This window comes from Mus musculus, chromosome 2 (genome assembly GCF_000001635.26).
Source record: "Mus musculus strain C57BL/6J chromosome 2, GRCm38.p6 C57BL/6J".
Lineage (NCBI taxonomy): Eukaryota > Metazoa > Chordata > Mammalia > Rodentia > Muridae > Mus > Mus musculus.
The window spans coordinates 87804731-87825944 of NC_000068.7; the positions used below are offsets into that span (position 1 = coordinate 87804731).

A 21214-nucleotide genomic window follows, 5' to 3' on the forward strand; every position below is an offset into this window, starting at 1 on the left:
CCCGACTCTTCCACTTTCCATAACTCCTCCCTACCCCACCCTGTCTCCATGTGGATGCCCCCACTGACCACCCCATCTGACCTCTAAACTCCCTGGGGCCTCCAGACTTTTGAGGGTTAGGTGCATCACCTCTGAATGAACACAGACCCATAAGCCCTCTACTGTATGTGTATTGGGGGCCATATATCAGCTGGTGTACGCTATCTCTTTGGTGGTCCAGTGTTTGAAAGATCTCTGGGGTCCAGATTAATTAAGACTGCTGGTCTTCCTACAGGATCACCCTTCTCCTCAGGTTCTTTCAGCCTTCCCTAATTCAACAACTGGGGTCAACTGCTTCTGTCCATTGGTTGGGTGCAATTAACTGCATCTGACTCTTTCAGTTGCTAGTTGGGTCTTTCAGAGGGCAGTCATCATAGGTCCCTTTTTGAGAGTGCTCCATAGCCTCAGTAATAGTGTCAGATCTTGGGACCTCCCCTTGAGCTGGATCCCACTTTGGGCCTTTCTCTGAACCTTCTTTTCCTTAGACTCCTCTCCATTTCCATCCTGTAATTCTTTCATACAGGAACAATTATGGGTCAGAGGTGTGACTGTGGAATTGCAACCCTATCCCTCACTTGATGTCCTGTCTTCCTGCTGGAGGTAGGCTCCATAAGTTTCCTTTCCCTACTGTTGGGCATTTCATCAAAGGTCCTTCCCTGTGAGTCCTGGGAGTCACTCACCTACCAGATCCCTGGTGCATTCTGTGGGGTCCCCACAACCTCCTATTTCCTGAGGTTGCCTGTTTACATTTGTTCTTCTAGCCCTCAGGGCTTCAGTCCTTTTCCCTCACCCAATAACAGATCAGGTTCTCCTCTTCCCACCACTGTCCATGCTGATCGATCCAATCCAATTTCCCTCTCAAGTCAAGAGAGGCCCATTGGTCTTGCAAACTTTTTATAGCATTGGAAATATAAATAAAGAAAATACCTAATAATAAAAAATAAAAATAAATGTGATTTATATGACATTTCTCTCACATAAATCCTCCCATATTGTCCTCTGTCCTCACTTTCAACTTTGTGTCTTTAATTAATTTGTATTGCATGTATATATGTACATGTATATTCCTATATACAACCTGCTTCATATATATATATATGTATATATATGTGTGTGTGTGTGTATATATACACATATATACATATTTACTTATATAAATGAGTTTTAGGGCTGATATTAGATTACCAACTGGTGTATTCTTCCCTGGATGAGACTATTTCTTCTGCTCTCAGCATAAAGAAAATTATTTTAAGAGACATTCATTTTGTTGCAGAGCCATCAGGAATTTGTTGAAAACTTTGGAAATAAAAAATATTCTCTGACTTAGGACTCACATTTTGACACTGAAAAACTGTATCATTGCTAACACATGAGGAAAGCACCTTTTGTGGATTACTTGCATTTTTTCTTTTATTTAGCAATGGGAATTTCAGAACTTACCATTAGCATGAGCTACCTCTTGACTGATCACATAGTACAACCACAGTTTGAATTTCATATTATCATACGTCATGAATTTCTTTAATGGCAAGACAGGAGGAAACTGGAAATAACTACTTCTAACATCTTCTTTAAGCTTGCTGTCATCTTATGACTTAATTTAACATGAAGGCTGTATATGGACACTCTGAATGTCATTTTCAGTTTGGATGAATCTAAAAGTAATGTGCTTATTCAATCACTATCCATTAATATATCTCTATTTCATAGTCTAAGGAGAATACAGACTGACTGGATTGTGTGATATGAGTATGGCAAAGAGCGACTTATGCAGAAAAATCCATAACTGTTTAAATGAGCTAATAGTCATAAAGTGCAGGCATTTTAGTTGCTAACAAAAGAATAATAGTTGTTATAAGTCAGCATCTTATAAAAACTGCATTTTCCTCATATTGAGGCATTTAGTTTTTTATAAGTGATATTCTGTTACAATTTTCCAATAGTTTTAAAGCTCAGTAGAAACAAATTACAAAAAAAAACCAAACAAAACAAAAGCAAAAACAAAACAAAACAAAACAAAAAAACAGATAAGAGATTGAACATGTACCAAGAGTTGGTGGTGGTGGATGAGGAGAAGGAGGAGGAGGAGGAGGGGGAGGAGGAGGAGGAGAAGGAGGAGAAGGAGGAGGAGGAGGAGGAAGAGGAAGAAAGCACATTATTTTAGGCACTATATCAAATGCTTTGAGTGTTAGACAAACTAGATCATCTCAATTATAAGGTTAAATTGGAAAGTAGTTGGTCCCCAGGGTAGAGAACAGTTATTATTTAAGAAAGCTCTAAGTTGTGATTCTAGATTATGTTGGAGACTATACATAATCTGAGACATTAAGTGATTTATCTGACTTATTTTTAATTTTTTCTATTGTTTTAAAAACCCCATTAAAGGTATGTACTTTATATAATTTGTTTCAAATAATTTAACATTAATCACTTTTGTATATTACAATTTAAAGTTACAAATACATGTATGTTTAGTATCAGTAAATAATCTATAGAAATTGACTATCCTAATAATATATATTCTTTGATTTTCTTTTAAAATTCCAAAGCCTTGATTCATACATGTTCATATTCTTCTATATATAATTACTATGAGCTCAGATGAAGTTAAATGGCATAAGATTTTATAATATATTGACTAGATATACTAAAATTATCAACATTGTTATTATTATAATTTTCATCATAATCACATAAACATTAACATTTATTAATAAATTACTGAGTTAATCATATACATAGTTTACATGTGTCTATTCTGAGGAGAGTATTTTTCCAAACTATAACCTTCACATAATTAATAACAAGATAAAAATTATAGGGTGTTGACTTGTGTTTGCTTTCCTTCCTCCTAACAAACAGATTACTTGTTTGTTTGTGTTGTTTTTCCTGAATTAGGATTGAATCTGGAGTGGTATATATATGAAAGCACATTCATATATTTTAGGATAGTATAGAATACATAAGCATAATTTTTGAATTCTCCCTAGAAATCAAATCTTAGTTGTGTTACTATCCACAAACAAATTTTCTTAATAACAGTTCTCTCTCTTGCTTTCTCTCTGCCTCTCTCTGTCTCTGTCTCTGTCTCTCTCTCTTTCTCTCTTCCTCTCTCTCTTCCTCTCCCACCTCCTTCTCTGTGTATGAAAATATCAATTTTTTTCCCATTTATCCTAGTGTCATTTATGTCACTTATTTTAACCATATACATTGCAATTCGTAATTTTTATGGGTACAGTGTAGGAGTTTGTTGTACATCATTCTATAATATTAAATTTTGTATAATGTTCTTTACTAAAGTGTGTCTAACTTGTAGATTAAATATATTCAAATATTTTTAGCAAACAATATTATATAATTTCCGATAGTCACAACTGTGGGGTAGCATTAAGCAACTTATACTTCTAACTAGAACTTACCTTCCACTAATGAACCTTACCTGTATCCCTCAATTCCTAGCTCTCCCAGGTTCTTGTAACTTCGATAAAGTTCTCACCTCTCTGAGACAGGTACAGGGTTTTCTGCAATGTTTAGCTCCAAACTTTAATCTGTAGAGTTGTGTAAGTGTACAGATAAGTGTATACATTGTATAAGGAGACATTCATCAGTTCCCAACATAAGAAAGAAACATCTACACAACACAAGCCAGCACAGAAATGTTTCTATTCTGTGTCCAAATGTTGAAGAGAATTCTTGGGACAGTAACTGATATATAACAGATTTCCAGAGAGAAAAAATTTGTCAGGAAAAAAATACATGGGTTTCTACAATGCATGATCAAGCCTAGTTATTAATATGATGAGGCAATTGCCGATGAGGATAATCCTGTAAATGATGGAGAACAGTGCAGACAGAATCCCTTGAAGGTTAGGAAGTGTGTTAAGTGTGATAAGTAATTGTCTTGTCCAGAGAATTGTAAATATAATAACAACACAATAAATATAATATTGTTCACACCAAATCACTGATATGAAATTCTCTTTCTGCACGAGATAATGGAAATAGTATAATTTTATTTAGATCCTCACTCAAAGCCACTTAAACATTCACAGACACAAATTTCAAAATTTTTACCAGGTGAGGTTCTGGAGCTAATAATCACCTGCTGTTTCCCCTTGGGATTAGCCTGAATCGGGTTAGGCTTATTCATAATTTTTTAAGAATACATTAAGTCACCTTTGTCAAATAATAGGATTTGCATCACAAATCGATGCAAAAATACCTTTTAGAACTTTCACAATATGGATTTGGATATAAGAAAATGAAAATATATACAACCCAAGCACAAAGCCTATAGGCAATACCATATCACAGAGTGGAAAACACTGAAGGCAGTGAATTGCATGAGAAGGAATTCATGAAGAGCTGAGAGGTTTAAGACTGTGTAACATACACACAAACATAAGATGCAATGAGTTCATAAATTAAATAAGGATGTAATCTGAATAGGACCTCTCCTATCCGAGTCGCTGTTGAGATTGTCTACACATTTATCACCACAGTCATCCTCACTACTCACAGTAAAATCTGAGCAGGAATTGATTGCTGGTGTTCTATATCTTACACTAAAGTTGAAGTAATATTTTGTTTTATTCTATTGTTTACTCTTGAAACTTAAATATTTTATTGAATGCTATTCCTTGTCATCAATTTTTAATGATGAAGGAAACTAGTTATGTAGATATTATATTTATTACAAAATTGTTTTAGATTAAAAATGATACATTTGAATATAAAATAAAAATAAACTGAGAGTTAGAGAAAATGTATGTAAATAGTGAATATAAAATCAAGGAGCCTATTTTGAATATATTTTAAATTTAAAGAATAGTGACTTTAAATAAACACTACAAATTAAACATTGTATCTTATTATTATAAAATAAATAAAATTTATTAATACTGTAAAAATTAATACAATTTCTTAAGAATGATAAAACATGAGGTTTTGCACAGACACTTATTAACAGCAATGAATTTGTACAGAGGATGGATAACTAAGAATGAAAACCATTCTTGGATTGTAGAAAAGGAAACAAAGCTAAAGACAGAAATGACTCAGACTCCGACTAAATCCTTTCTACAGATGAAACATGATGAAATTGAGGCAGAAGTCAACATTTCTACAGTGATACAATTTGTTCTGCTGGGATTCTCTGCTCTTCCCAATCTCCAAGGGATTCTGTCTGCACTGTTCTCCATCATTTACAGGATTATCCTCACTGGCAATTGCCTCATTATATTAATAACTAGGCTTGACCATACATTGCATAAACCCATGTATTTTTTTCTGGCAAATTTTTCCTCTCTGGAAATCTGTTATGTATCAGTGACTGTCCCAAGAATTCTTTTCAACATTTGGACACAGGATAGAAACATTTCTGTGCTGGCTTGTGCTGTGCAGATGTGTTTTTTTCTTATGTTGGGAACTGATGAATGTTTCCTTCTGGCTGTGATGTCCTATGATCGCTATGTGGCCATTTGCAACCCTTTGCACTATCCTTTGATCATGAACTCAAAAAAGTGCACTCAGTTGGCAGCAGGCTCCTGGCTAAGTGGCATTCCAATTCAGATTGGACAAACCTGTTGGATATTTTCTATGCATTTCTGTGATTCCAATGAAATAGACCACTTCTTTTGTGACATACCACCAATTCTCAAGCTGGCATGTGGGGACACTTCAGTGCATGAATTGTCTGTCTATGTGGTTGTTATGGTTGTGGCTGCATTCCCCTTTATACTGGTGCTTACATCCTACAGCAAAATCATTGCCACCATCTTGAGGTTGCCAACAGCCAAAGGGCGGGCAAAAGCCTTCTCCACTTGTTCTTCCCACCTCCTGGTGGTGGTTTTGTTTTATGGGTCTGGCACCATTACATACTTGAGGCCAAAGTCTACGCATTCCCCTGGAATTGATAAATTGCTGTCTCTGTTCTATACCATTGTGACTCCCATGTTCAATCCCTTAATATACAGCCTTAGGAACAAGGAGGTGGTTGTTGCTCTAAGAAAACTCATACTCCAAAAATAGTGTCATGTGTTTGCATAGAAGATTTTTATTTTCCTGGTAATGTACTTATTTTGAAGTGTTTTCTTTCCATATTGAGAGGTCAATAATTTCAATTTCAAAATGCATTTTCTTCAATCTTAAATTCTCTTGTATAGTTTATGCCTCTTAGTATTAGGCAAGGTCATTCATCTTCAATGAGCCATCAAAAATATTTATTTTTAAAAATAAAATTTTAATAATTTATATATTTTATAATATATTGTGGAATTCAAAATTGGATATTAATAAATTAAAGTTAAAATATAATTGTTTCCCCAAATACTCATACCCATATTTTCTGACAGTCTTCTATTATTCTGAAGTATATAAGGCAGTAACTACCAATAGAAATAGAAAAATTCATACTCATTGGATAAGTCCAAAAGTGAATTTGAGTCTCTCCAAACTCTACTAAAAATTCTGAAAAAAAAAATAAATTGGATGAATTCGGTTCCATTTTGAGTTTATTCACTTAAATAACTCTGCTCCCCTGTAGTATCTATCCTTTCTAAATAATACTAAAGGGAACGTTGAGACCTACTTCCTCTTTGCTAGTCAGAATGGAATGAATTTATGGTATCACACAGCACTGCAAACATGCTCAGTATTTTTGCACATATTTTCTCCTTTGTTATTATAATCCTAGATTACTTTACTATGAGATTCTGTTGTTGTTCCTTTTTAAAACTACAATTCAAATGTCTATTTCTCTGCCTCTTAATATATGCAAAATGATTTCTATAAATTTAAATGTGAAAGATGTATGAGTAATTTCAAAATTTTCTGAAGTACAAACAGTTATGTTGTATCTGAACATATGTGCTATCATGTGTTTAACCCTGAGTAGGGGTATTAACATTATTCAGTCTTAAATGGATGGACCCGGAGGGCATCATCCTGAGTGAGATAACACAATCACAAAGGAACTCACACAATATGTACTCACTGATAAGTGGATATTAGCCCAAAACTTAGGATACACAAGATATAAGATACAATTTGCTAAACGCATGAAACTCAAGAAGAATGAAGCCCAAAGTGTGGACACTGTGCCCCTTCTTAGAATTGGGATCAAAACACCCAATGGAAGGAGTTACAGAGACAATGTTTGGAGCTGTGACGAAAGGATGGACCATCTAGAGACTGCCATATCCGGGGATCCACCCCATAATCAGCTTCCAAACGCTGACACCATTGCATACATTAGCAAGATTTTGCTGCAAGGACCCAGATATAGCTGTCTCTTGTGAGACTATGCCGGGGCCTAGCAAACACAGAAGTGGATGCTCACAATCAGCTATTAGATGGATCACAGGGCTCCCAATGGAGGAGCTAGAGAAAGTACCCAAGGAGCTAAAGGGATCTGCAACCCTATAGGTGGAACAACATTATGAACTAACCAGTACCCCGGAGCTCTTGACTCTAGCTGCATATGTATCAAAAGATGGCCTAGTCGGCCATCACTGGAAAGAGAGGCCCATTGGACATACAAACTTTATATGCCCCAGTACAGGGGAACGCCAGGGCCAAAAAAATGGGAATGGGTGGGTAGGGAAGTGGGGGGGGGGGTATGGGGGACTTTTGGGATAGCATTGGAAATGTAATTGAGGAAAATACGTAATAAATAAAAATATTCAGCCTTTAAATAGGTTTTTATGAGGAAATTGAACATTACTCATCATACCAATACATTTCGATCTATCTCCTACCACATTTCCAAAGTACCAATTCATTTTAGAGGAGGTTGTGTCTTTTTCTGCAGTGATATTGCCATTGCTAAAATGTGCCTGTTCATTTCATGACCACCTATGCACATGCATTCAAGCAGACTAATTAAATTTAGTCGTTACAGAACAACATGAAAATAGAATTCTTGGGAAAATGAAAAGTATCAGCAGGTGTGAGGAGTAAGAGAGGTTAATGGAAGTAATATGCTCTCAGTATATTTCATATATGTATAAAATTGGTGAAAAGAAATGATAAACTAAAAAAATTTAAAAACTGATTAAAAAGTCATACTTATTTTTGTATTTCTGTTTTATAATAAACAGATAATGCTTTTTCATTCATATTGTACTACAAAAATTGAATAAACACATGCACAACACCTAAGCATGTATATAGTTTTACAGCAAATTGGTATTATACTTAAATATTAAAGCTTAACATCTAGTCATGAAAATAAATTGGTAAAAATATGTAAGCTGTGTTAGCAAAGATAAAATCAATTAATGAAAGGAAACTATTTAAATGGAATGCTGCAAATTCTAGATAGTAGATTCTGATGATAGCATTTTTAAAAGACTGAGAAATATTTGGAAATTCATAATCTAACAAGGGTAATGTTCATATAATACTTACCCCAAAACATTTGGATACAGATTGGACTATATAATAAATGAACATAAAATATTTGAATCTATACTTCACTCAAAGAGTTTTACAAGGATCATAAAATATATAAAATATAACTCCCATTGTTAACCATGAAAATATGTATAGGCATATTTAATATATAATGTTTAAGGTGGTATTTTTATTGTCTATACTTAGGGGAGAATAAGTGACATATGATAGAACTCAAAATTGGAGAAATATGTAACTTTTGTATATTGATTATTTTCAATGTACATATAGAATAGCTATTTGTCTCTGTATCTACCATTTAGTATTTTACTTACATAAAATGTTGCTTATCCATCATCAAGCACCTTAATCCATTTTGCTTTTCAACTATGTTCTATATGGTTATGTCTATATAGGGGCTATGCATTGTATAATTTATAATCATTCTATAGTGAAAAATATGAATTCTGGTTGACATAACCTGGTCATTGCCTATGCATTCTTATTATTGTCACTTCTGGACCTTTAAACTTGAAAAACAGAGCAAAGCTAACAGCAGAAACTTGTCTTGTTCTGGGGATTGGACAAGAAATTGCTTTTTCTAGAAACTCTGTCTTTCTGCTGTGGTTTTGAGTCTACATTCTACAGAACAAATTGTGTGTAGACAGTCTGCATGCATTTTACAATTTATACATACAAAAGGAATAACCGGAACTTCTTATTACCAGCCACTAATCTTCATCACCTTTTTAATGTGTGGAATAAACATCCCTGTCTGGACCACAAGACCTGGAAAAGCAAAAGATGGGCTGCAGATCACATATCTGCCTGAACAATCCTAGACTCTGATGTCCCTTTTTTTTAAAGATACAAAATAAAATTCATTTTACACTAATGAGCTGCTGATTTGTCACCATTTTAAAGAATATCACACTTAATTCGTAAATAATGTAAAGTCGTAAGATTTCGATGTTTCCCAATGTCACATTACATAATGATTGCCAAAAAGTTTGTAGATCCTAAATATCAGATAGATTGATGTATTTCTCAACTATCATTTCAGTAATTTGCTTTTGTATTACATGCTAATTAATACAAACTCCTGTTGTTGGCAAAGTGCATTAAAGAAGAAAATGTATAGAACTCAGCACAAAATGAATTATCTATATAACATCTACTCTTCTCAAAGTTAAGAGACTTTTGTGGTAGAGGAAAAAGAAAGTCTGAAAGAGCTAGAGGAAGTTGACATCTGAAACCAACCAATATTTTCTGGACATAACAAGACTGTAGCAAATATAAACTCATAGCAGCTGATACTGCATGCACTTGCAAAATGTCAAACCAATGTAACTATTAGTATGGAGCAGGGAGGGCTCCACGAAGCCCCAAATATCTGGTAGGTTATCAGCAATTGATTGCTTCTGGATGGAGGAAAAGTACAGTTTATTTAGTGATGTGGTGTCTAAATGGCTTGCTCTACTCAGCCATATGTCTCTATACCCACACATATTCAGGAGGCACTAACTTGACTCAGGGAGAAGAAAGAGGGTTGAGTGTGGGAATGGAAATATGGTTGTGGTAAAGAGTAAAACTTAGAGAAGATGAAATTCAGAATGAATTTGATCAAAATGAATTATATGCTTGAAATGAATTCTTAAAATAACCTGTCTGTATATTACTTTTCTTGTTGTATCCAACTCCATGAATGACAGGCAGAATTGGTATCTCAATTATAAAGTTGCATGGGAAAAGAGTTTATCCCTGGGTAGCAACTCTTACTATTTAAGGGATATATCAAGTGTTCAATCTGAGATATTTGAGAAGGGAGTTAGAGGAGCTGTTTCAAATAAACTTCATAAGCTGAAAGTATATTTGTTTCTCTCATTTTCGGTGCAAGCAATAATGGTAAGTATTCTATTGAGCCTAGAATCAAATATGTGAGTGTGAAAAGATGTTGTCAAATAGTAGTTTATTTGTACAAGAATACAACATTTTTAATACCAGAAAAAATAATTCAATTACAGAGAATTAGACAAATCTTTAGTGATTAAATTTTAAGAACTGATAAGGTTGACTTTATATGTTTCTGGATACAATTATAAATGAAAGAAATAGAAGGTATTTTGTTACAAAGTAATCCTATGTAAAGAAGATTATCATCTTTACCAATATTTCAATTTAACTCTCAAAATTTATTAAGAAAATAAACTGTTTAGGAGATATTCAAATATATTGCATATGTCAAGTTTAGAGAAAAGATGTCAAAAAGCTCAATTTTATATAACTGTTAAGAAAGTTAGAGGAAGAATATTATTACCTACTTACATCCTCTCCTGCTTGTATTAAAAGGCTTCCTTTTTTTCTATCTTGTTTTCATATAGTAGTCTTTTCCTTACATTGGAATGCGTCTGTAAGTGTGGAATGATTGTGCAGCTAAGCAGCAGTGTAGAGAACACACAATCTGAACTTGAAGGGCTTCCTTAGAAGCATCACTACTTACTACATTAGAGATATCCTAGCAGCCCAGTTGTCATATGCCCTATGAGGCATCTACTTGTCTCCTTGCTCTTTCTTTTTATTTTATCCAAAAAAGTTAAAAATCATATGACTTCTGGAGTCAAAAAAGTCTTATTTACTATATTGAGTCATGCTCATTCAGGTTAAATTGTCCTCACAAATGTGTATATATACTTTATGGTGACTATGTTCATAAACATATTGGTCAAATGTTTTTAACCAACATTATAATATAAATTTCTGAAGTCTCTTTTCTCTAGTAGAAGCATTACTACTAGAATTCTATTAGAATTTTATTTCCTAAGCCAAACACAGGTTTGTGCACATTGTCAACCTAGCTCCTTTTCTGCATTACTTTTAGTCTTCAAGCTTTTTGGCATTAGCTACTGTTGCTATTGTAAGACCACATGGAAGATTTTTTTAAACATTTACCATAATTTTCTAATTAAAATTATACTTTAATAACACAATATTAATGATATAAGTCCTTCAATATTTTCTAGAATATCAACTAAAATTAAATTTATATTTAATGTTTTGAAATGTGTTCCAAAACTAAACTATAAGAAAGACTATTCAGAATTTAAAGAAACAAATGAATTATTCAATTTAAATTAAAGTATATTGCCAATGTAAATATACAATGAAACATATCTCAGAAGCTGAAAAGACCGAATTCTATATGGTCACATATTGATTATGAAAATATATTTAATTATATTTTTAAAGGAATGGAATTTAAACTTCATTATTAAAAAGAAAACAGCTAAAGTGTGTGCTCTCAGAAAAGCAAACATTAAACTAGACTAAAAGCAGCAGTTATGTGTATTTCTGATTTAATATTTTCCACAGATGAAACAGGAAGAGCTGGAGTCCATAGACAATGTTTCTACAGTAATACAATTTGTGCTTTTAGGATTTTCTTACCTGCCTGTCCTCCAAGAGTTTCTATTTGCAGTGTTTTTTGTAGTTTATATTATTATCCTGATTGGAAATTTCCTCATAATACTAGTAACCAGCATGGACTCTGCATTACAGAAACCCATGTATTTTTTTCTAGCAAACTTTTCCTCACTGGAAATCTGTTATGTAGAATTCTTTTCGACATTGAGAAACAGGACAGAAGAATTTCACTGATGTCCTGTGCTACACAACTGTGCTTCTTCCTTGTTTTTGGAACTACTGAATGTTTGCTGCTGGCTGTGATGTCCTATGACCGCTATGTGGCCATATGTAACCCTCTGCACTATCCTCTGGTCATGAACCCAACAAAGTGCACACAGCTGGCAGCAGGCTCCTGGCTTGGAGGCATCCCAGTCCAGATAGGACAAACTTGTCAGATATTCTCCATGCATTTTTGTAATTCTAATCAAATAGAGCACTTCTTTTGTGATATACCAATAATTCTCAAGCTGGCTTGTGGGAACACTTAAGTGTATGAACTGTCTGTCTATGTGGAAGGTGTAGTGGCTGCATTCCCCTTTATACTGGTGCTTACATCCTACAGCAAAATCATTGCCATGATCCTGAGGTTGCCAACAGCCCAAGGTCGGGCAAAAGCCTTCTCCACATGCTCTTCCCACCTGCTGGTGGTACTGTTGTTTTATGGATCTGCTGCAGTTACGTACTTGAGACCAAAGTCCATGCATTCTCCCGTAACTGACAAACTAATATCTCTGTTCTACACCACTATGACTCCCATGTTCAATCCCTTAATATACAGCCTTAGGAACAAGGAAGTGATTGCTGCACTGAGAAAGTTAATACTAAAAAAATAGGGCCATGTGTACACTTAGAATATTCTTATTTACCTAAGCTACTGGTAAGTCACTTATTTTGAAATGTTTTATTCCCATATTGAGAAGGCAATCCCTTCCATTATAGATTGCATTTCTTCAAACTTCAATTTTCTTGTATATTTTCTTCTTTTTAAACCTATTAGGCAAGATAATGATCTTCAATGTACCATTTTGGAAAAAAGCAGTAATTATTTTAAAAAATAAAATCTTAATAATTCAAAATTTGTTTTAAATATATGACTACAATTCGAAAATAATTCCCACATCTTAAAGTGAATAGATTATTATTTCTCTAGATATGCACATGTATATTTAATGTCAGTATTTTATGATTCTGAAGTATATAGATGAATAACTACCAGTAGAAACAGAATAATATATGCTTTTTTAATGAGTCAAAGTGATGAGTTTATTATCAGTGAGTCTTTCTGGACCCTACTAAAAATTTCTGAAAAAAAAATCTAAGTTGGACAGACTCAGTTCCTATTTGAGTTTATTTATATGATTCTGTTCCCTCTCCTATGGGATACTTCCAAAGTAATACTAAGGGGAAAACTGACTTCAATCAATTCCCCTAATTAGAATGCAATGATTTTGTAGTATACCACAGCACTTTGAACATATTCAATATTTTTCACATATTCTTCTTCTTTATTATTGTAATCCTATGCTACTATTAGAATCTATTATTGTTGCTCCTCTATAAAACAACAATTAATTAATTTACTTTCCTCATGTTTACAAAGATGACTTCTATGAATTTAAATGTAAATCCAAGTGCATGAGTAATTTCAGGATACACTGAAATCCAAAGAGCTGTTTTAGCTGCATATATGTACTATCATGATTTTAATTCTGAATAGGGATACTAAAATTTTTCAGCTTTTGAAGTGATATTTCTGAGGAAACTGAACCTCATTTAACTCATCCATACATTTCTATCTTATACAAGATTTCCAAAGTTACAAATTGTTTTAGATGAGGTTGTGTTTTTCACTGTACTTGTATTGCCATTGCAAAATTGTGCCTGATCAGTTTAAGAGCTAGCAGCCAAATTAAATGTAGTGGTTTAGGAACAACATGAAAATAAAGTAAAATAATTGGGAGGAAGAAATCTGTTAGTAGGTGTGGGAGGAATAAGTGTGGCTAACGTACATCATATGATCATAGTATATTCTGTAAATGTATAAAGTTGGTGAAAACAACTGACAAATATAATAAAGAATAAAATCATCTAAAAATTCTTAAAGTCATATTTTGTTTTGCATTTCTGCTTCAGAATAAAGGATAATTCTTCCTACATATGCCAACACAAAAATTGAATAAATGTATTCACATCACCAGGCATACATGCAATTTTACAGAAAAATGACAATATAATATTTAATCTTAATGACTAGATTCATAAAAATAAAATGTTAAAAGTATGTAAACTATGTTGTCTAAGGAATAATCCATGAAAAAAATTATTCAACTGGATTTCTGTCAAATTTAGATAGTTGACTCTGATGATTATTATTTTAAAAGACTAGAAAATGTTTGAAAATTCATTATGGAACAAGGGGAATGTTCAAATAATTATATTTCCACCAATCATTTAGTTACAGATAGGACTATATAAAAATTTACATGGAAAAGGTTTAAATTTTATACTTAACCCATTGAGGTATATAAGTGTTGTAAGAATTGTGTAAAATATGGTTTCCACCATTAAACATTAAAATACAGAATTGCTATGTTTGTCTCTGTATCTACAAATTAGTATTTTACTTACATAAATTAATCCATACCTACATCAAGCATCCTAACCAAATGTCTTTCATAATCAAATGATTATGTATACTTAAAGGTTATGCCTATGCATTCTGTAACATAAATGATTGCAAAGTGAAAAACTGTCATTGTGGTTTACTTTATCTTAACACTAAATATTCACATGATATTTTTTACTATAATTTTTTAAAGATTTATTTATTTATTATATGTAAGTACACTGTAGCTGTCTTCCGACACTCCAGAAGAGAGAGTCAGATCTCATTACCGGTGGTTGTGAGCCGCCATGTGGTTGCTGGGATTTGAACTCCAGACTTTCGGAAGAGCAGTCGGGTGCTCTTACCCGCTGAGCCATCTCACCAGCCCCTATAAATTTTAAAAATAGAGGGACACTAACATTAGAAAATTATCTTTCCATGTCATCTAGGTGTTGAGCATGAAATTTATCTTTCTAGAAACTCTGTCTTCCTGCTATGGTTTTGAGACTATCATCTACAGATGAAATTATGTGTAGATAGTTTACATGCTTTTTACAGTTTGTACATAAAAGTAAAAAATGGGCCATCTTATTATCAGTCATTACTCCTCACCATCTGTATACTGTTGGGAATATAGAACCCTGACTGAATCACAGAAAAATATTTTTTTGTTCAGATACACACACATACACACACACATTCGGTACTAACTGGTGTCATGGAGAAAAGAGGCATTGGGCGTTGAAAGTGAAAGGTAATTGTAGGGATGGAAAAAAATGAAGAAAGAGTAAAAGCAGAGTAAATTTGATCAATACACATTATATGCATTAATTAAGTTCTTAAAATAAACTGTCTGGATATTATTTTGGTTGTACTATCTCTTTGAATCACAAGCAGAATTAGTATCTCAGAATGTTGCATGGGAAAAAAGTTGTTTCTCAGAGTAGCATGACTTAGCACTTAAAGAGTATAGTTAATTTATAATCTAAGATATTTGAAAAAACTGTTAGCAACTTTTTCAAATCAGCTTCAGAGCTAAAAAGGTCTAGTTTTCTTTCTCATATTTGGTACAAACAATAATTCTATGCATTATATGGTGCCTAGAATTAGCTTGGTAAGTGTGAAATGATTTTGTCAAATATAAATTTATTTTGACTATATATACACACTTTTAACTTGAGAATAAAACTCAGAAAAATAGATAAGTTTTTAATGCTTACATTTCGAGCACTGATTGAGGTAGACTTTATCTACTTCTGGATATAATTATTAAGTAATTACATGTAAGAAATAGAAAGTGATCAATGGTAAAGTAATTCTATGACGTAAAGATTATTATCATCACCACAAATACCTTTATTTAGCTCTCAAAATGTATTAAAGAGATAATCTGTTTAGGCAACATTAAAATATTTTATATATTTTAAGTCTAGAGATAGGATGTCCAAAAAGGTCGATTTTATATATCTGTTAAGGAAGTTAGAGGAGTGAGATTATTTTTATCTATTTACATCCTATCCTACTTGTATTAAAATGCCTCCTTTGTTTTCCATCTTGTTTTCCTGTATTATTTTTTCCTTAAATTGGAATAAATATGTAAGTGTACTGCTATACAGCAGTATAGAGATAAAACAATCTGGACTTTAAGCTCTTTCTTAATAGCATCACTACATACTAAATTATTGATATCTTAGTAGCTTAGTTGTCAGATTTCTTATAAGAGCATCTACTTTTTATTTTGCTCATGCTTCTTTGCATTTTTTTCTGGTAAATTAAAACTACATGAGCTCTAGGGTCATAAAAGTCAGATTTGAGTCCTTGTGCAATGCTCCATCAGGATAAATTGTCTTCACAACTATGGATATTTTCTTTATGGTCACTATGTTCATAGAAGAGTTGTCAAATGTTTTTAACCAGCTTTAACCAGAAACAGAATATAAGTCTCTGCTGTCTTACAGAATCAGACAATGTTCTTTTTTGTCTAAGACAACCATAGTTTCATTTATATTGTCATCTTACTTTCACCTCTACATGACTCCCAGTCACCTAGCCTCTGCCATTTTCTACTGTCACTACTGTGAGGGTACACTACAGAGATTTTAAAATATGTACTATAATTTTCTAATTAAATTATAGTATAATTACAGGATTTAAAAAATATTTTAAGTAATTCATTGTTTTCTAGAATATTTTCAATCCAAATTAAAGTTCAAAATGTGTTGAAATAATTTCCTTTTTCATTGTCCAGGCTTACTTAATATTACAGGTGTTAACAAATGATAATGAGGTATCTGTCCTTCTTATACTAAGCTACTTCTTTTCTTTTCTTATGTTTTGCTACTTATTTTTATTTTCTTATTAGTCACAACATATTCTGAACACAAGACAGCTCATACCAAAAACTACACTAATTATAATGTACTACATATATACCCAAAATTCCAATTGTTATCTGAGCATGCATTCCAGAAAATATAAGATGTACTTAATATACAATTGATGTGTGTCAGAAGTTCAGACACAAATAATTGTTTGTTTGGGGAGGAAACTTCATATTAAATAGTCACTTTGATGTTTTAGTACTTTATCTAGTAATTTAGTTAATTATTTTTGCAAAGCGATATTCTATGTGTCACACAAAAGGATAGAGACAATTCAAATCCTTTAATCAATATTTACAGTTAAGAAAGCAAAAGACAAAAAAAAAAGATATGTGTGCATATACACATAAAGAATGAGAGGGGGAGGGGAAAGGAGGGGGGAGGGAGTGGAGGGTTGAGAAAGAATGGGAGGGGGAAGGGAAGGAGGGAGGGAGGAAGTGAAAGGGAGAGTCTAGTAAGACTGAATGGAAAAAAATAAGAGCTGGGTAGCAGGATTCATGAGAAAGTAAATTATTTAAGACAATCAAGATTATCATACCCCAAATTAAAGTCTAAGCACAATGCATTGTTGCTGATTCATATAACATACACAGGAAAGAAAACTCCGTTTAGAACTGAATAATATGTTGTGATATTTTGTAGATACATTTTAATTTTTAGTGTTCAGATTACAAGATTCCACAGAACACAGCCCTATAAAACCTCCTGGTGACACCACAGCAAAATGGTAGGCAAGCTTTTCAGAATTGTAAAGGACATGAGTTATACAATTGAAAATAAGGTATATTTCCCATGTAAATCCATAATAAAATATATCTCAGAAGCTGAAAATTCTATGTGGTCATTTATGAATTATGAAAATATGTGTAATTATACTTTGAATGCAATGGAATTTAAACTTCATTATTAAAAAAAAACCTAAAATATGTGCTCTCAGAAAGCATGCATAAAACTTGATAGACTAGAAACAGCAGTGATGTGTATTTGTGATTTAATATTTTTCACAGGTGAAACAAGAAGAGCTGGAGTCCATATACAATGTTTCCACAGTGATGCAGTTTGTGCTCTTAGGATTTTCTGACCTGCCCAACCTCCAAGGATTTCTATATGCATTGTTTTTTTGTAGTTTTTATTATTATCCTAATTTGAAATTTCCTCATAATACTAGTAACCTGTATGGACCCTGCATTACAGAAATCCATTTATTTATTTCTGGCATACTTTTCCTCTCTAGAAATCTGTTATGTATCAGTTACTCTCCCAAAGACTCTGTTCTGCATTGAGATGCAGTACCGAACTATTTCTTTGATGCCCTGTGCCATACAACTGTGCTTCTTCCTTATTTTTGGAAGTACTGAATGTTTTCTGTTGACTGGGATGTACTAAGACCGCTACATGTCCATATGTAACCCTCTGCACTATCCTCTGGTTATGAACCCAAAAAATTGCAAAGAGCTGGCTGCAGTCTCCTGGTTTGGAGGCATCCCAGTACAGATAGTACAAACGTATCAGGTATTCTCTATGCGTTTTTGTAATTCTAATCAAATATACCACTTCTTCTGTGACATACCACCAATTCTCAAGCTGCATGTGGGGACACTTCAGTGCATGAACTGCCTGTCTTTGTGGTTGTTTCAGTGGTGGTTGCTCTCCCATTTATACTGTTGCTTACATCCTCCAGCAAAATCATTGCCACCATCCTGAGGTTGCCAACAGCCAAAGGTCGGGCAAGAGCCTTCTCCACGTGTTATTCCCCTACTGGTGGTACTGTTGCTTTATGGATCTGCTACAGTTACTAGAGACCAACATCCTTGTGTTCCTCTAGAACTGACAAACTGTTCTCACTGTTCTATGCAGTTGTGATTCCTATGTTAAATCCTCTGATATACAGCCTAAGGAACAAGGAGGTGACTGCTGCACTCAGAAAGTTAATACTCTAAAATAGGGCCATGTGTAGGAATAGAAGTTTATTATTTTCCTAATGTACTGATAACTCACTTATTATTAAATATTTTGTTCCCATATTGAAAAGACAATCATTTTTTATTTTGTAGTAATTTAAATCTTTTGTGCAGTTTATTCTGTTTAGCCTGTGTTCAGAAAGATTAACCACCTTCAATGAATCATCTTTGAAAATCATATTTATCTTTAAGAAGAAAATTTTAATAATCTCTATTGTTTTTTAAACATATGGGTAGAATTTAAATTCAATGTAAATATCTTAAGGTTAATAGATAATCATTTACCCTGTCTTCATACTGTTTTGTGACTATCTTCTGTGACTCTCATATATAGAAGCAATAACTACCAATAAAAATATAATAATAAATGCTTATTGAATAAGACAAAAAGTAATGAATGGCTTATCAATGAGTTTTTCTGGACCTTAATATGGATTGGCAGAATCAACATTGTAAAAATGGCTATCTTGCCAAAAGCAATCTACAGATTCAATGCAATCCCCATCAAAATTCCAACTCAATTCTTCAACGAATTAGAAGGAGCAATTTGCAAATTCATCTGGAATAACAAAAAACCTAGGATAGCAAAAAGTCTTCTCAAGGATAAAAGAACCTCTGGTGGAATCACCATGCCTGACCTAAAGCTTTACTACAGAGCAATTGTGATAAAAACTGCATGGTACTGGTATAGAAACAGACAAGTAGACCAATGGAATAGAATTGAAGACCCAGAAATGAACCCACACACCTATGGTCACTTGATCTTTGACAAGGGAGCAAAAACCATCCAGTGGAAGAAAGACAGCATTTTCAACATTTGGTGCTGGCACAACTGGTTGTTATCATGTAGAAGAATGCGAATTGATCCATACTTATCTCCTTGTACTAAGGTCAAATCTAAGTGGATCAAGGAACTTCACATAAAACCAGAGACACTGAAACTTATAGAGGAGAAAGTGGGGAAAAGCCTTGAAGATATGGGCACAGGGGAAAAATTCCTGAACAGAACAGCAATGGCTTGTGCTGTAAGATCGAGAATTGACAAATGGGACCTAATGAAACTCCAAAGTTTCTGCAAGGCAAAAGACACCGTCAATAAGACAAAAAGACCACCAACAGATTGGGAAAGGATCTTTACCTATTCTAAATCAGATAGGGGACTAATATCCAACATATATAAAGAACTCAAGAAAGTGGACTTCAGAAAATCAAATAACCCCATTAAAAAATGGGGCTCAGAACTGAACAAAGAATTTTCACCTGAGGAATACCGAATGGCAGAGAAACACCTGAAAAAATGTTCAACATCCTTAATCATCAGGGAAATGCAAATCAAAACAACCCTGAGATTCCACCTCACACCAGTCAGAATGGCTAAGATCAAAAATTCAGGTGATAGCAGATGCTGGCGTGGATGTGGAGAAAGAGGAACACTCCTCCATTGTTGGTGGGAGTGCAGGCTTGTACAACCACTCTGGAAATCAGTCTGGCGGTTCCTCAGAAAATTGGACATAGTACTACCGGAGGATCCAGCAATACCTCTCCTGGGCATATATCCAGAAGATGCCCCAAATGGTAAGAAGGACACATGCTCCACTATGTTCATAGCAGCCTTATTTATAATAGCCAGAAGCTGGAAAGAACCTAGATGCCCCTCAACAGAGGAATGGATACAGAAAATGTGGTACATCTACACAATGGAGTACTACTCAGCTATTAAAAAGAATGAATTTATGAAATTCCTAGCCAAATGGATGGACCTGGAGGGCATCATCCTGAGTGAGGTAACACATTCACAAAGGAACTCACAAAATATGTACTCACTGATAAGTGGATATTAGCCCCAAACCTAGGATTCCCAAGATATAAGGTACAATTTGCTAAACACATGAAACTCAAGAAGAATGAAGACTGAAGTGTGGACACTATGCCCCTCTTTAGAATTGGGAACAAAACACCCATGGAAGGAGTTACAGAGACAAAGTTTGAAGCTGAGATGAAAGGATGGACCATGTAGAGACTGCCATATCCAGGGATCCACCCCATAATCAGCATCCAAACGCTGACACCATTGCATACCCTAGCAAGATTTTATCGAAAGGACCCAGATGTAGCTATCTATTGTGAGACTATGCCGGGGCCTAGCAAACACAGAAGTGGATGCTCACAGTCAGCTAATGGATGGATCACAGGGCTCCCAATGGAGGAACTAGAGAAAGAACCCAAGGAGCTAAAGGGATCTGCAACCCTATAGGTGGAACAATATTATGAACTAACCAGTACCCCGGAGCTCTTGACTCTAGCTGCATATGTATCAAAAGATGGCCTAGACGGCCATCACTGGAAAGAGAGGCCCAATTGGACACGCAAAC

General features: G+C 33.9%; 1 protein-coding gene and 3 pseudogenes across 1 annotated transcript; 3 read left to right on the forward strand and 1 right to left on the reverse strand.

Moving 5' to 3' along the window:
• On the reverse strand, positions 3166-3965 carry Olfr1144-ps1 (olfactory receptor 1144, pseudogene 1; annotated as a pseudogene).
• On the forward strand, positions 5092-6069 carry Olfr1145 (olfactory receptor 1145). Its single transcript, NM_146320.2, has one exon. It carries the CDS (start codon positions 5092-5094, stop codon positions 6067-6069), a length of 978 nt encoding a protein of 325 aa, NP_666432.2.
• On the forward strand, positions 11803-12725 carry Olfr1146-ps1 (olfactory receptor 1146, pseudogene 1; annotated as a pseudogene).
• On the forward strand, positions 17889-18818 carry Olfr1147-ps1 (olfactory receptor 1147, pseudogene 1; annotated as a pseudogene).